Raw genomic sequence first — 18,263 nt, 5'->3', positions numbered from 1 at the left:
TAAATAAGAAAATTTGGAAGAAGAGAAGGCGTAAAGTGGAAAAGGTTGTATGGAAAGACTGTTTATAGACTAAGGCATGACGGTTCGGTATCAGCGGTGGCCGACCACCGTCTGACACACATTAAATGCTTCGGTAAAACTGAGCCGATAGGACAGCTATCACGTACGTCAAGATCGGGTTCGATAGAAACGTCAGCATAAATTTGATCGAGCCGCAGGGAAATCATATCGTTCCTCGCCACATCCTTTCCGAGAAACGAGGGGACTATCTCTGTACGGTAAAAACCGATTCTCAGTCATAAAGACCGGTCGAGACAATGACATTTCAATCGAAGGGTATCCACGTGACAAGCTCGGACGAATTTCGAAGTAGGGGCGTCGAGCTTCGAGCTATAAGACCAATCAACGGCAAAACTCGATATCATTATCGAGCCCGTGTCCGAATCGGACTACGGGGCAACACCGATCGACACAGGCCCCGAATATCGATGTCCCAAGGCAGAATCGAGCTCGAACCAAGACTGGGGGTTCGATCTAACAACGAGCTCGAGCCAATGCTAAGCTCGCAGACAAGAACCGTTACAATCGCACCGAGGGAGAGAATCTTGGCGAGAATCAAGGAAGAGACAAACCATCATGGGTCCTCCACTATATGTATTATTTTATTATGTCGTTGTAGACAAAGCATGGACCTTCTACTATAAAAAGAGAGATAGACTGCAATAGACGGGGATCCTCCCAAGATACATTGAGATTTTATTGTGCTTGTTTTGTTTTACTCATTCAGTCTCCCTGTTCATTATTCCCGTTTTATAGCTAAAATACCTCTATTGTCATTTTTGTATCAAAAGGAATTTGCATACCCTTAGAACCATATCTAAATTTAACGTTATCCGATTTTTCGGGTAAACAATAATCTTAATGAGTTGCAGATCTTGAAAATTTCTTCTAAAGGCCAAAAACGTTTGTAACCATGAGTAACCTTTACAAGTTGCATATTTCTTTTGCCATTATTCATTTTTTCTCCTCTCATCTCGCCGAAAAGTTCTCCGCCACATTCGTCGGACTACAATAGGTTAGGAGGAATAGGAGAAGGGGGTGAATGGAGGAGGTGATTACATCGATGGAGATAGAATGATGAAAACATAAAAGAAACATTTGGCGGAAAGTATTTTCCGTAAAAACTATTTATTTTTCGGAAAAAAAGATGAGGAGTTTATTTTTTGGACCATTTCACGCGCTTGGAAAATGTAAGGAACACTTAACTTGCCATGTTAGTTTTTTGTGTTTAAATGATACATATGAGATATGGTTGAAGAGTTCAAATAGAACCGACTTAAGATAGAATGTGTAAGTGAAAAGCGAGAAAACTTTACTTGTTATGGTGTATTTGGCAAAAACATAATCTACTCAATCATTGTTTTCGAACAATTTGGTCCGTCCATTGACTACAAAACCAACCGTTCAAATTAAACGTCACAAGATTCCCAAGGCAAAGAGACAGAGAGATATGGAACTACTCTATCTTCTCTGCTCCCTACTTTCAACTTCCATCACTTGTTTCTTCCTCTCCCTTCTCCTCCCTTTCCGCCTTCTCCTCCGCCACTTTGGCATCCGTTTTGACGCTGGAGCAGACTCTGTTTCTCTCTACGAAGGCACTGTCTGGCACGAACGCCGTCGTCCCGTTCACCATTCCTTCCGGTACCCGGTGCGCTACGCACTCATTGACCTTGACCATGCGCCTAATAATCCACCTGACCATCTCTCAGCTCACGAAGCTCGCTCCATTTCTGCCACCAACGGCCCCGTGTAAGCGTTGCTATTTTTTCTGCTCTTTTAGTATTGCTCATCTTTAATTTTTTTTTTCTAGTCCTGCGGCTGTTACAATTTGGTTGGTATAGTTACAGAGAACTAATGACAAAATATGAACAAAATGGCAAAACAATATTTCTATCTAACAACATATTCATGTAAACAGCAAAAGACAAACAAAATAGTTAATTTCTACTACTATTAGAACTGTCATTTTTTTTTCTGGGATGGACAAAAGAAAAATGAAATAATGAAATACTCTAAGTTAATAAGAAAATACTTACTCCTTTTGAAAATTAGTGAATTACAATTACTCTGACTTACTAGGGGCAGTATATACTTTGTTTCATGATACAGTTTAACTTCTGAAGTGCAAATAATTGGTACTGCCCCCGTCTCAATTTATGTGCGTTGCTTGACTGACACATAGTTTACTAAAGAAAGGACGGTTAAAACTTATACTCTCTCCGTTCCATTTTAGGTGAACCTGTTTGACTGAGCACGAAATTTAAGAAAAAATAAGTACTTTTGGAATTTGTGATCCTAAACATGTCAGAAAGGGATGCAAAGTATTTGTGTGGTTATAAAATTTTTTCATTAAGGGTAGAATTGAAAGTTTAAGCTAAATTGTTTCCAAATTTAGAAAGGAGTCATTCTTTTTGGAACGGACCAAAAAGGAAATAGGTTTACATAAACTGGAACGGAGGGAGTAATATAAAACAAGTCATTGACATTTGTGTGTGTATGAATATCTCATTAAGAGTAAAATCAGAAGTTTAAAGTTGAATTGTTTCTAAACAAAGTAATTATGACAGACAAAAATGGGAAGTATGCCATTTTTGAGGAAGATTGAGGCTGGATGTATTTTGCTTCCAGTTCTAATGGGAATCTCTTATGTACGTTGTTTGGCATAGTCTTCCATAATTTGGAATTACCATGTGTTCTCCATTGTTAATTGCTTCTTGTATAAGGATTTATTTTCAAAATCAATATATATGAAGTTCATCTATTGGTATCTTGTTGAGATACTAAGGCATATTGAGCCTTGGCATAAACAAAGTATCGATTGTGCACGCCAAGTCTGATTTCTGATGATGTAAACAAGTATAATATTCTAGTGTTTTCAATTTGATGGACTGATTACTCGTCTTGTTAAGGCAGTCTCTTGTTGACAATACCACCTAGTGTGGGATATGTGCAAAACCCGTTGAGTTTGTACTATTGCTATGATATTGAAGGCTCCTCGCAGAGTTTGGCGAAATGCATTGCTGAGGTGAGTCATTCTAATTGGTACATAACCAAAGATTTAGGTCTTACTTAGGTCTTAGTTCTGGACAAAAAGTTAGTGATCATGTCTATCCATAAGCTATTGTCAGCAATCCAAGTTTGTTTGCGTAAGAGGCTCCTCACACTTTTTACCCAGAGCGACTCAAAAGGAAGATTTATTGTACCCAAATCTGTTCTACTTTACTGCTAATGTCCACCAGCTGCACGGAAAATTTCTTTAATCTTAGATGAAACAGTTAGTTATAAATCAAGATTCTGTCTATTTGCTAACTGAATTCTTTTTCAGGTGACTAACACCCCATGGGGTGAAAGAGTATCATTTTTGTTCAATCCAAATTCAGATGTAGTTGCCAAAGCCCTTCACGTTAGTCCCTTCATGGTAAGCCATCTTTAGGGATCACTATTTGGCATTGGCATCTTATTTCTTGCTTACTTTGAATTTCCTAACCTTCAATGGTGATATATAACACAAATAATATGCTCTTCATTTGTTAACTCATATGGTTCACAGAGCTCATTTCTCTATTCCATCTTTAGCCTGCTGTTTTATGCTACTTTCTCCTTCAAGATTATGCTTTTAAGTTATACAAACCTCAAACGTAATGTTGCCTAAAGGTTGAAATAGTTTAGAAATGCATACATCAGTTTGCTATATTGCTTGTTATTGAGTCCAAGACTTTTTAGGCATTTGCATAATTTTTGGTGGCAAGTCTTGCGTTTGCATACTTTTGTTTATCAGAGATAAATGTAAGCCATTAACCATTCTTGAGATCTAATGACCTCTGAAGCACAACCAACAATCAATTTCGTGTTTTATTGATTTCTTTATCAACAAAAGTCCAAGTTAAGGGATAGAAAGGGTTCATGGTATCCTGTCCAACTACCACCAACTCCTCCTTGTATTTTCCTTTCAAGAATTTCCCTTCCAATCCAAATGAAGGGTCTCACCCTTCCTTTCGAGAGAAGTGGACATTGTCTTGGGATTTTTATTAGTATCATAAGGTTGAAAAGGAACATTGCTTTGAGGCAGCCCAAAAAGGAAAGGTTGACTTTTAAGTTAGGACGGAGTACTAAAAATGAGACAGATCACTATGTGACAAGGTGTCGAATACAAATGTACTGATCTGCCTAGGTTGAGCAACCTGTTAACCTTTTGTACATGGCCTGGCTACTATCCTGAAATTTACCTACTACCTATTCCTGGTATCTAGGCACTCTTCTGATTTGAAAAGCTCAGTTTTGATAACATTAATTTTCTGGTTTAATAGTTTGGCTTTTCGTACATGTAGACTCTTTATCTTCATCATGTATAATAGCTTTTATTCATTACTAGTTTTGGATAATTGATTGCAGGATATGCTAGGTAACTGGACCATGAAAACAAATACCCCTGGCAATAATCTGTTTGTTACAATTTCAGTAAATCACCCGAAACATGGTGACTATTTCTCAGCTTCATTGATGGCCAAAAGAGTATCTTCCTCCACACATACTGATATTGCTTTATTCTTCTGGCTAATGCCTCACAAGGTTGCACTATGGATATATTGGCAGGTAGCCCTTTTCACTGGAAGGAAATGCGAATGGACTCACTTTTCCATTATACTTGATATTAGGTTTAGTCAGGATATTATACTCTGAATATCTTGCGACAGTTTCAATTAGCACCTAGTTCAATGGGCAGGGGTTTCTTTGTTGAATCTAGTTGTCATGTTGTCTGTTCTTTTTACTCCTAAATCTAAATTTTCTGTTTCATGTTAGGTTTTTCTGCTCCTAATTAATTAGAAGATCCTGTAAAACTTGAGTTGCTTTAGCCTACATAATTTAACTTTTTCTTAGAGCATTTAATTGTCTCACTGCATGTTTGATGCACAAATCAGAAGTAATCTCTGCTAAATCGTGTTTCTCAGAATGACTTTCATTACCTTTTTCCTTTTCACTATGTACATTCATAGGCTCTCAAGCTTTGGTGGAAGGGTGTTCCTTTCTTGCAACATCCAAGGTATTACAACCCTAGATACAGAGGAGAAGCCATACTATTTGATGAAAAGCTTCAATGCTGTCCAGCATTTGTATGTGAGACACAAAACAATCAACAGGCTGAAGAGCATTGTTCCAGTCCTGCAGCTCACTCAACTTCAGAACATCATTGCTTCACTTGGAGGGATGCAAAATGGCCCTGGTGCTAAAACAAATGTAGTAAGTGTGTAATAAGTTCCTATAATGTTATAACGTTAACATCTTTCCATTTCTTCTGGCCAAAGCCATTGTAGATTTTTATGTTCCAATGCATATATTTCTCCTTGTTTTATCTATTTCTTACAGAAAACATTTCCTTTTCTTGATCTTAATGCAACTTAATTTATTCACAGATTTGGAGTAACGCCTTTCCGCAAATAAATGGCCTTCTTTGACTCGCAAAGGTGTTATATCCCCAAGTATACTCATGTATACGTGGACGTCAAGTAATAAAGTGACTCGAAAGTCAAATGTCGAACCCACAGATACTTACATTAATTGTTAATTAAGCAAACTAAATAAATTATTTGTCCAAGGTACTCAAAAGTGATGATTTTTCTACTAAAACTAGTATTTACATGTATTAAGCAAGTAATTAACTAAACTAATAAGAATGCTGATGTTTATGATCGAGTTTTAATCAATGGAGATTAAGATTTCAAGGTTGTGGTCGGTTTATCAATCCTATTGAGTTATTACACATGCTAATCTGAAATCTCTATGGTTGCTAGTTAACCGGATCATTTATATGAATAGCATGTGCCCATAGTACTATTCGCCTATCCACGATATATCAATCATGTATCCTTATGGTATTAAATCTATCGGGAATGAATGAATTACAATATTCAACTAAGCGAGACTGTTAGGTATATTCTATTCTAATCTAAACACAGCTTTCCAAAGCATAACATAGATAATAAATAGAACTTAACTTCTGGCCAAACAATCACAAAATTAAAGAAACAACCAAGAACGAGAATTCGTATTAACTAGGATATAATCAACAAGCTTAAATATTCATGTCAACCACAACCCCGTAATTAGAAAACCTAGCTACTCATAGTTATGGAAAAAATCATAAGAGTATTGAAAATCCTAAAATTACTAAGACAAGATTAAAAGAAGAGAAACTAGATGATCGAATCTTTGCTCCGTTAGTGCTCCAACTTGTGTTCTTTCCTCCAATGGTCGAACTCTCCTTCAAAAATTAGGTTATGTGCCTTTTATATGCGTTTTGGGGGGTTTGGGGGGGGGGGGGGGGGCTTGGGATTTTCTTGGCTCCAGCGCTATGGGCACTACCAGACAGTACATTGGATTTTGTAGACCCTCAGATTTCAGCGCCACATGCACCACCAGACGGTGACCTGGACGCTGAAATTTCATCTCTGAAATTCTCCAAGTATTGGGCACCACAGGTAGTGCCAAATGATAGCATGCGCACTGAATTTATCCTTCACTCATATTTCTTCAATACTTACTTCAACTTCCTCGCTTTCAATTATTTTCATTCCAAATGCTTCCTACACATAAGCAAACCTTATTTAGCTCAAAAGTACTTCCAAAATAATACAATTCATACCAAATACACACACGATATGAGGTTCAAATATGCTTAAAACATGTACATTTAGCCGAATATTACTATCCCACATTTAGATTATTTTTTTCTCGCCCTCGAACAACTTTAAAATTTAGCACAATAGGAATGAGCACTTACAAGATATACTCAAGCATCAACCTAGTGACAATGGCTTAAGGCGACGCTTAGAACCAAACATATGCACTATTAACACCTTTACTCAGAGTTTTAACATGCCAAGACTATTTAAAACATTCAAGTGATCCCCTCTAACATACTAGCCTCAAAATTTGACTCCAGTACATTCCATTCTATGATTTGTTTCCCTATGCCAACTCAAGAATCGAGTTCGTCACCAATCCATGTGCCCTCACCAACAAACAAAGAAGGAAAGTAGTCTGCACACTCAAATATGAATTCAAATGTAATTTAAGGACTCAAGTATGAAAACAAATTTGCTCACTCTCTCAAAGAAATTCATATGCCGCCCAAGGTCATACCATAGGCTTGCCCGTAGTGTAAGTCTCGACTAATTGAAGCTCGTACAATCCAGGATCAAGTAGGGCACACCATGTGTTATGTAGGCTAAGAAACGAGTAGGAAATATTTAGGAAAATAGTGACTAACCTCCCTAAGCATTTTAATACAAAACAACTTTTGCATTCAACAGCTCACACTTATCATAACCATTTCCAAGGCCTTGCCAAGAAACTAAAATAAAAATAGGCTCTTTTTCTTTAAGCACTTCACATATTGATAACTCAATATTTGGGAGAAGTATTTTTTCTTTTTGTGTTTTCTTCCCTTTTTTTTTCAACTTGTGTTTTGCTTCTTTTTTTTCCTTCTAACACACTCCGTATTTTGGGCATTTCTGCTTAGTGGTTCTTTTATAACACACGTGCACCTTTCTTCCTTTCTATAGGTCCACTCAAAAGCTACCCAATTTCTTCTTCACCATTCCTATTGCTCATTCTTGCAACTTAAGTGCTTATGAAAGTAAAGGTTTAAAAAAATGTAATTAAGAACAAAAAAGGTATCAGCTTGTAATAATGTGAACAATGGTAGGCAATAAGGTTCAACGACTAATCAAAGAAATGCATATATCATCTCTTCGACTCACAAGATTTAACCATTTTGCTTTGAATCATACACGAGGTAAGTTTTAGAATAACAAGGGATAACACAGAATATAACTCTAAACCTCACTTCACACGATGCACATGATCTCCTCAAGACAGTTCAGACTCGACTCCCAAATTAAAACAAATAGGCACGGTCAATATAATTCACACATAATAGAAGTAATAACAAGAGTCAATAAAAAAGACTAAGTGTAAAGGGAAAGTCACAAATATTCGATCGGGGAGTGATTCATCGCTTATTGTTGAAAATTGGCATTTCGAAGGTTTTATAGTTTACTAAGTTTGACTTGCAGTGGACTTTGGTGATATCAGATCCCGTTTGGTATCCTAGACTAGGGATGGGTTCGTTTATTCATATCAGACTTATGTGTGAAATTTGATTCTATTTCGAGTTGTTTAAGTATCACTCGTCGCGTTCGGAGTTAGTTGATAGAAAATAAAAGCTTAGAAGGTTGATTAATTTGGTTTGGGGTGCGATTCTTGGCTGTGATATTATTTTAAGTATTTTGAGGCCTCACGTAGGTCCGGGTTACATTTTTGAACTTGTTGGTATAATTATCCCGAGTGGCTCGGGTGAGTTTCGGACCACCCCGAGCATGTTCAAATTTGGCAGATTTTGCTGGTCCTGGTGTGCTTTGCAATCGCGAAGGAGGTCTCGTGATTGGAAAGAAGAAACTTGGAGGGGGGAAGCTGTTGGCCTTTGCAAACGCAAAGCTGGCAACGTGAACACGACTGGGGACCTGGCTCCTCTTCGTGAACACATAGGAGCCTACGCGAAGTAGGAAGAGGAAGGGAAGGGCTGGCAGGCTTTGGCCTTTGCGAACGCAGCAGTGGGTCCGCGAACGTGGAAGGTTGTGATCACGTCCAAAGCACACCTCAAAAGAGATATGAAACAGTCGTTTGCAATAATAGAAACGCAACTAAGAGTCAGGGTCGAATCCACATGGAGTTAAGATGAGAGTTAGGGGTATATATTTCAATGTGAGTGATTTGATTATCTAGATTGCACTTTCACAATAAGATTTATATTCTATTTCTAATTTTACTCTATTGATTGCAAAATAAAGGAAGAAAACTAGAGAAAATTATTTTTAATTCTTTTTTTCAAATAAATAAAAAGCCTAGGGCTATGACCATTACCTAGGTGTTTGTCTAATGTGATAAAGACTTTAGTACTTGTTTTGTTGATTGGGGTATATTATAGCTATCAACTCGAAATTACCCACTCAATACCTCTCAGTCAGAGAGTGGTTTTGCCCAATTTAGTTTTCTCAAGACCAAATGGGTATAACTCAAAACAGTTGATAAGAGCTCAAGTCGGGTTATTACTATTTCTTAGTTGCTGCTCCAGTTGCTACTCCACCTGCACAGCCAGCCAGGGTGGAGGACAGGCGGGTAGAGGTCGTCCTAGAGGGGGAGGACATGCCCGTTCTTATGCTTTTCCTAAGAGGGTTGAGGCAGTTGCATCAGATGCTGTCATCACATGTATTGTTCCGGTCTGTCATAGAGATGCATCAGTTTTATTTGATCCGGGTTCCACTAATTCATATGTGTCGTCCTATTTTGCTTCATATTTGGATGTGTCTCGTGAGTCTTTGGGTACTCTTGTTTATGTATCTATACCTTTTGGGGATTCTATTGTGGTAGACCGTATCTATATGTCAAGTTTGGTCATTATCGGGAGTTATGAGAATAGGGTGAACCTTCCGTTACTCAATATGGGGGACTTTGATGTGATTTTGGCCATGGGATGGTTGTCACCAATCTCGCTATCATGGATTGTCATGCTAAGACCGTGACATTTCCTAAGCCGGGTTTGCCGCTGTTGGAGTAGAGAGATACATTGGATTATGTTCCTAGTAGGGTGGTATTCTTTCTGAAGGCATAAAGGATGGTTGATAAGGGGTGCTTGGCATACTTAGCTTTTGTGGAGGCATGTCAGTGTTGATACCCCTACTGTTGAGTTAGTTCTGGTAGTGAGAGATTTTCCAGATATGTTTCCAGCAGACCTACTAGGCATGTCACTCGATAGGGATATTGATTTCGGTATTGACTTGGTGTCAGGCACTCAGCCTATCTCTATTCCACCATATTGCATGGCACCAGTATAGTTGAAGGAATTAAAGGAATAACTTTAGGAGTTGCTTGACAAGGGTTTCATCAGGCTGAGTGTTTCTCCTTGAGGTGCTCCAGTTCTATTTGTGAAGAAGAAATATGACTCTATGTGGATGTGTATTGACTACAGGCAGCTGAATAAAGTTACTGCCAAGAACAAGTACCCACTACCACTTATTGATAATTTTTTTGATCAACTTCAGGGTGCTTGGGTATTCTCGAAGATTGACTTGAGGTCGGATTATCATCAATTGATGATACGGGATTCAGATATTCTGAATACAGCCTTTAGGAATCGCTATGGTCACTATGAATTTTTGGTGATGTCATTTTGGTTGACTAATGTCAAAGCATCCTTTATGCACTTGATGAATAGTGTATTCCGGCCATATCTTGATTCCTTCGTCATCATGATCATTGACGACATATTGGTGTATTCTCGCATTCGGGAGGATCACGAGCAACACTTGAGGATCACGCTCCAGACTTTGAGGGAGAAGAAGCTATATGCTAAATTCTCGAAGTATGAGTTTTGGCTTGATTCAGTGGCATTGTTGGGCCATGTGGTGTCTATTGAGGGGATTAAGGTGGATCCGAAGAAGGTGGAGGCAGTTCAGACTTAGCCCAGACAGTCTTCTACTATCGAGATCCAGATTTTTCTAGTCTTGGCCGGGTATTATCGCCGTTTTATGGAGGGGTTTTCATCCATCCCAGATCCTTTGACTAGATTGACTCAAAAGGGTTCCCCATTCAGGTGGTCTGACGAGTGTGAGGAGAGCTTTCAGAATCTCAAGACTACCGTGACCACATCTCCAGATCTGGTTTTGCCTTCAGCATTAGGTTCTCATATGATTTATTGTGATTCTTCGCGGATTGGCATAGGATGTGTATAGATGCAAGAGGGTAGAGTGATTGCTTATGCTTCACGTCAGTTGAAGTCCCATGCGAAGAACTACCCAATGCGCAATTTGGAATTGACACCCATGATTTGGAGGCATTATCTTTACGGAATTTCATAAGAGGTGTTCACGGATTACAAGAGTCTCCGACGCTTATTCAAGAAAAAGGATCTGAACTTAAGGCAACATATGTGGTTGGAGTTACTGAAGGATTATGATATCACCATTCGTTATCATCCCGAGAAGGCCAATGTGGTGGCCGATGCTTTGAGTAGGAAGGCTGAAAGAATGGGTAGTCTTGCTTTTATTTTGGGGGGGGGGGGAGACTGTTAGCTTTGGATGTTCAGGCTTTGGCCAGCATGTTCGTGAGGTTGGATGTTTCAGAGCATAGACGGGTTCTTGCTTGCGTGGTTTCACTGTATTTTTTATTTGAGAGCACCAGGGCGCATCAGTATGATGACCCCCACTTGCTTGTCCTTAAGACATGGTGCAACACGGTGATGCCAAAGAGGATACATGCCGAATTTGTGTGCCCATTATTGATGGATTACGTGAGTTTATTTTTGAGGAGGCCCATAGTTTTCGGTATTCCATCCATCCGGGTGTCATGAAGATGTATCAGGAATTGAGGCAACACTATTGGTGGCGGAGGATGAAGAAGGATATTGTTGAGTATGTTTCTTGGTGTTTGAGCTATCAGTAGGTGAAGTACAAGCATCAGAGACCGTGTGGTTTTCATCAGAGGCTTGATATTATAGAGTGGAAGTGGGAGCATATCACTATGGATTTTGTAGTTGGACTTCCACAGACCTTGAGGAGATTCATCGTTGTGTGGGTTATTGTGGACAGACTGACCATGTCTTCATACTTCATTCCATTCAAGACTACCTATTCGTCAGAGCATCTGGCTCAGATTTACATTCATAAGATTGTTCGCCTTCATGGTGTGCCTCAAGCTGAGTACGACATTTCATCCATATACAGACAGGCAGTCCAAGTGCACTATTAAGATTTTGGAGAACATGTTACGTGCCTATGTTGTTGATTTCAGGGGTTCATGGGATCAGTTTATTTCGTTAGTAGAGTTTTCATACAACAACAACTATTAGTCGAGTATCCAAATATCTCCTTATGAGGCCTTATATGGGAGGCGATGTCGTTCTCCGGTTGGTTGTTCTGAGCCTGGGGAGGCTAGGTTATTGGGAACTGATTTGGTTCGAGATGCTTTGGATAAGGTGAAGTTGATTCAGGAGTGGCTTCGTACAACATAGTCCAGGAAAAAGAGTTATGATAATAGGAGGGCTCGTAATGTGGCATTCATGGTGGGTAAGAGGGTTCTAATCTATGTTTCGCCCATGAAGGGTGTGATGAGGTTCGAGAAAAAGGGAAAATTGAGCTCTCGATATATTGGCCCTTTTGAGATTCTTGAGAGAGTGGCTGAGGTTCCCTAAAGACTTGCATCACCACCTAGCTTATCGGGAGTTCACCTGGTGTTCCATTTTACCATGCTCCGGAAGTATTATGGTGATCCGTCACATGTGTTACATTTCATCTCAGTGCAATCGAACAAGGATTTGACTTATGTTGAGGAGCCGTGGCTATCTTAGACAGGTCGGTCTAGAAGTTAAGGTCAAAGAACATTGCATCGGTGAAGGTTTAGTGGGAGATCGAGCATGATATGCGGATATGATATTCTCACCTTTTTGGCACTTCAGGTATGTCTTTATACTCGTTCGAGGACGAACATTTATTTAAGAGGGGGAGAATGTAATGACCCGGCCGGTTGTTTTGTGTATCGTATCTCATTTCCCCTATTTCATGCTTTACATATGTGTATTTATGGTTGCATCACTTGGGGGGTCAATTGGTGTGGTTTCGGGAATGTTTTGGATTGATTTAGGACACTTAGTCCCATTGGTTTGAGGCTTAAGTTGTAAGAGTTGACTGGAGTTTGAATTTTGTGTAGACGACTCCAGAATTATGTTGTGTTGATTCCAATAGCTTTGTATGGTGATTTTGGACTTAGGCGTATGTACGGATGTAGATTCGGAGGTCCATAGGTTGATTTGATATTTTTTTGGCAAAAGTTGGAATGTTGAAGTTTTGGGGGATTGATAGGTTTGACCGAGGTTTGACTTGCTAGATATCGGGTTCGGATTGTGGTTTCGAGAGTTGGTATAGGTCCATTATGTCATTTGTGACTTGCAAGAAAAATTTGATGTAATTCCGAGTTGATTTGACATGGTCCAGCATGCGTTTTAGAAGTTGAAAGTTCATTAGTTCATTAAGCTTGAACTGAGGTGCGATTCGTGTTTTTGATGTTTTTTGGTGTGATTTGAGGCCTCGGGTAGGTTCGTATTATATTTTGGGATTGGCTGGTGTGTTTGGACGGGGTCCCGGGGGCCTCAGGTGAGTTTCATATGTGTTTCGGATCTTTTGAGGTTGTTTGGGGTGATCAGATATAGTGCTCTCGCACCTGCGACATTTGGTCCGTAGGTGCGAGTCCGCAGAATTGGACAACATAGCACATATGCGGTGTTTGGTCGAGCTATGGGAGTTCCACAGATGCTGTCATGTGTGCGCAGAAGCGCGATCGGAGAAGCGTTCCTCGTTCCATAGGAGCGGCGCCGCATGTGCGGCTAATGGCCTGCAGAAGCAGAATTGTGGGACTTAAGTAAAGTACGCATCTGCGATGATATTTCCGTAGATGTGGCATCATAGATACAACTATTGAACCGCAAAAACGAAAAGGCTAGGCAGAATATAACTATGAGGAGGTTTTAATTTCTTTTATCACAATTTGAGCTAAAGAGCTCGATTTTGGGTGATTTTGGAGGGAATTTTCACAATTTGGATTGAGGTAAGTATTTTTTACTCAGATTTGTTTATATTTCATGATTCCCACCACGATTTTAGTGTTTGATTGATGATTTGAATTGGATAAATTGGAAATTTTAGTAAAAACTTTTCTAATTCCTAAATTGATGATTTGAAGGGCGATTTGAGGTCGTAATTTGATGGTTTTGTATGGTTGGACTCGTATCGGAATGTATGCTCAAAATTTGTGAGTTATTTTGAGTTCCAGGGTGCAGGCCGGGGGTTGCTTTTTTAATTTGACCTTTTGATTTTCGTTAAAGATCGAAGCTTTATTATTCTAAATCGTCTCCTATTGCTTTTATTTATGATATTAAGTTATTTGGCTAGATTCGAGTCGTCCAGAGGTGAATTTTCGCGAGAAGGGCTCATTCGTGGATTGATTTAGCTTGTTTGAGATAAGTATATTGCCTAACTTTGTGTAGAGGAAACTACCTTGTAGGATTTGGTCTAATTGCATTATTTTGATTATGTGAAAGACATGTACATGAGGTGACGAGTGTGTGAACAGGCATATATATGGTAATTGACTGGTTTAGACTTTTAAGTTATCATTATGTCTTTAATTGAAGTTGTTGTTACATGGAATATCTTTCATTGTTGAGTTATTTTACCATTTCATTGTGTTGTTGTTGTTGAAATTCTTGTACACATTGTTGTTGTTGAGTCGTGGACTATGTAGTGTTGTGGCATTGGTATAGTTATTTGGGCACTATTGTGGTATATGGTCACGTGTGATGCGAGTTGATTATTGTGTTGTGATGAGATGCGCATGCTGCGGCATAAGGGTAGTGTTATTGATATGCATGCGGTGAGATAAGGGGTTTTTTTATGCACATGTTGCTAGTAAGGGGAATTACTTCATTTGAAGCGCACGCGGCGAGATAAGGGGGCTAAAGCGCATGGAGCTATTTTGGGAAAAACATGTTTTTAAAATAAATGTAAGGCTCACGCGGCGTGATAAGGAAGATTTGTGACTTGTGAATTGTGATTTTGGGATATGGTAAATCGGGGTGATTCTTGTTGTAAATTCTGTGTTGGAACGAGTTGATGATTTGAAATGTTATTGCTTTCCTTAATTTATTTCACTTTTATTTTAATTGTGTTTTGATTTTTTTGCTGTTTATCAAGTGTTTACTCTTGTTGCCATTTATTGCTTTTACTTTCCGTTGTTAGCTTAAAATTAATATTCTGCACATGTTTTAATGTCTAGTGAGTGTCTTGACTTCTACCTCGTCACTACTCCACCGAGGTTAGTCTTAATACTTACTAGGTTATCGTTGTGGTGTACTCATACTACGTTTCTCCATATTTTGTGTAGATCCAGGTACTTCAGAGCGTGCCAGACTTTACCTAGTTGGTTTTGAGCTGCTAAGGAGACTTCAAGGTATACCTACCATCCCGCTCGCAGGACTCGGAGTCATCTTCTGATATTCCCTTCACTAATGTTTATATTCATACCAGAACACTATTGTATTTAGAGATTTCTAGTGTATTCAGTAGAGCTTATGACTCTGTGCTACTAGTTTTAGGGATTTAGCTTTTATTATGTTATTTATTAGTTCAAGTTAATAGCCAAGTTATTTATTTCGGTTAAATTCTCAGCACGTACTAGGCTTACCTAATCTTAGAGACCAGGTGCCATCACAATTCTAAAGGTGGGATTTTGGGGTCATGACACATAGTGTCCCCCTCTACTTATTTATTTATCCTATGTATTCTCTTCTAGACATATGTTTTTTTAGTTGATATTAATTACTCCTATCAGATGCTCGTGATGTACTGACACCGGGTTTTGAGTAGGTTTTAGACACTGTGGTCATGTTTAAACCCTTTCATTGATTATGTATTGATGTTGTTTATTTAAAATATATTCCACATTGTTATTTATATCATGAAATAGTTAATGGCTTAACAATTGGGTAAAGTTGTGTTAATTTTGTGTTGGCTTACCTAGCAAGTGGGTTAGACGCCATCATGACTTTTGGTGGGATTTTGGATCGTGACAAGTTGGTAAAGAGCACTAGGTTCATATAGGTCTCACAAGTCACGAGCATGCCTAATAGAGTATTGTGGATCGGTACTGAGACGTGTGTATTTATCTTTGAGAGGCTATAGGGCTTTAGGAACTTTCCCTTTCTTGATTCCGTATCGTGCAACTTTATCTCGGCTTGAAGCCTATATCTCCAGTTCTTTCCCATTCATTCATTGAGATAATGAGTGGTCGATATCAGTTGAACACCGGTGATTTCTGATGATAATACAAATGTGGTACGTGATGTTTTTCCCCTGTGTATAAGGACATACTTCAGTTGTCACTTTGCGGAAGAGGTTGTCATCTATTGCAGCCTCAGTTTTAGTATTTCCCATGGGTTTGGGGCCTTATAAAATGTATTGTGATGATTTATGCATTGGTCTTGACGCGGTGTTGATGTAAAATGGTCGGGTGATTGCTTAACCTTGTAGCAGTAGCATCCCTATGAGAAGGATTATTCGGTTCACGATTTGGAGTTTGGCATTTGTTCCAACAGAGGAGAGGCATTTGGGCTATGGATGTTCAGGCTTTGGTCGATAGATTGCGAGATCGGGTATTTCTGAGTATAGTAGAATTCCCGCTTGTGTTGTTGCGTTGGCATCCTTGTTTGAGCGCATTATGGATCATCAGTATGATGATTTCTATTTGCTTGTCCTCAAGGACCCGGTGTTGCTAGATAGTGCTAAGAAGGCAGTCCTTTGTGTGGATGGTATGTTGCCACTTTAGGATCGGATTTGTGTTCCTAGTGTTGATGGTTCGAGAGAGTTGATCCTTTAGGAAGTTCACAGTTTGCAGTAACCAATTCATTGGAGTGCTACGGAGATGTATTATGATTTGAAGCAGTGTTATGGGTGATATAAGAAGAAGAACATCGTTGGGCATGTCTCGCGGTGTTTTATTGTCACCGTATTGAGAATGAGCATTAGATACCGAGTGATTTAATCTAAAATATGGCTATATCTGAGTGGAAGTGGGGGCATATTATTATGGATTTTGTGGTAGGGTTGGCACAGACCTTGCGAAAGTTTGATGCTATTTGGGTCATTATGGACCATTGAGGGAGTTAATATTGATGCCGACTTCTTACATTTAGAGAGTTTGTATTTGATGAGAAGGGTTTGCTTGAGCTATTAGAGTATTTTGAATGCTTAATTATCATCTTGGTGTGCAATATTATCTTAATTTTTGGATGTATTGATGGATCCTTCATTTGTTCATTGATGGAATGAAATAGATTTTTGCGGCCTATGTACGAGTGTAGACTCGGGTGAATCAATTGACTACATAGTGGTTGTATCTGAGGCAAGGTCATAAAAAGATGTTGATATGATGTCACATTGGTGGGGTATCTCCTATGAGAAGGTTGGAGGTTGCATGATTTCTTATGAGGTTTCTATGAAGAATTTTACCTTCTAACCAGTGGGATGTATGTGCTACGATGTGAGTCTGGATCGCTTGAGGAAGATGGCACAACAGTCACAAGGGTGAGTGTGCATTGGGTTGATAATTGGGAATGTGCTATAGTTGGTGCAACATGAGCTTATGATAAATTCAGCTCAATAACAGTGTGGGATCATGGCAGTGAAGGAGGAGCAGTCATTATGGATTCTTGGTTTATGTGATTGTGGCTTAAATACAAGTGAGGCAGTTTACCATCGGTGACTGGGTCACCTAGTCATGTATTATTATAACTTCTGGACTAAGAAACGTTTGTGGATTAGATATGACTTAATGTGGATGACCCCGAGGATGATTTGAGCAAGGATTTGCCGGCTATGTGTTATATTTCACCTTAGTGTCATATGGAGGTTGTGGAAGGACTTATATTAGATATTACTTTGTAGGGGTTATGTTGAAGGGAAAAGATCCGCTCGGTTATTTCTTTTGGGATTATTCATGTGCTAGTGGAGCACTAATCGTTTGGCATGATTGGCTATGTATTCGGGACTAGGACTTAGTGGGTGACTCTCGAGAAGGTTCTAAGGGATTCAAGATTCAATATGTGTTATCTAAAGATTTCGGATTTGTGTGAGACTAAGGATTCGAGATGTGCATTGGATTGTGAGGGATTCTTGGAGCATCTTTGTATCATTATCGATTCTACGAGGAAGTGTTTGAGAGATGGAAGAAACAACTTCAGATTCATAAAAGGTCTCTTCAGAGCAGGTATTTTTGTTTGAGGTACTATTGGGTGTATGAGAGGGAATAAAGTGGATCGGTTCCTTTGGTATAATAAGGCTTTACATGTGTTTTTGTGGTAATACTTTTGGGTTTGGTAGTCTACATGACTTGGTTGATTAGACGGATTTAGTTCTGTTAGCTTGGTTATGTGCGAATGGATTTCGAAGAGTTTGTGTTGATTTTGACCACGACTTGCGATTGATGTCTTCTACAACCGCGGAGAGTTTATTGTGTGTTGTGATTTTCTCCTGAATTGATTTATGAGTAATGTATCTATGGATGGAATGTTTACCCTACTTGTGATTCAGATTTGATAA

General features: G+C 39.1%; 1 protein-coding gene across 1 annotated transcript; it reads left to right on the top strand.

Moving 5' to 3' along the window:
- Positions 1-1,446: 1,446 nt before the first annotated feature.
- Positions 1,447-5,783, top strand: LOC104084599 (uncharacterized). The gene is made up of 6 exons (XM_009588498.4): positions 1,447-1,809; positions 2,974-3,085; positions 3,386-3,478; positions 4,453-4,653; positions 5,055-5,298; positions 5,472-5,783. The coding sequence occupies exons 1-5, from the start codon at positions 1,511-1,513 to the stop codon at positions 5,286-5,288; spliced, it is 939 nt and encodes a 312-aa protein (XP_009586793.1). The 5' UTR covers positions 1,447-1,510; the 3' UTR covers positions 5,289-5,298; positions 5,472-5,783.
- The last annotated feature ends 12,480 nt before the right edge of the window (positions 5,784-18,263 follow it).

This window comes from Nicotiana tomentosiformis, chromosome 2, assembly GCF_000390325.3.
Source record: "Nicotiana tomentosiformis chromosome 2, ASM39032v3, whole genome shotgun sequence".
NCBI classification, from domain to species: Eukaryota; Viridiplantae; Streptophyta; class Magnoliopsida; order Solanales; family Solanaceae; genus Nicotiana; species Nicotiana tomentosiformis.
This window is presented reverse-complemented; position numbering and strand designations above follow the sequence as displayed.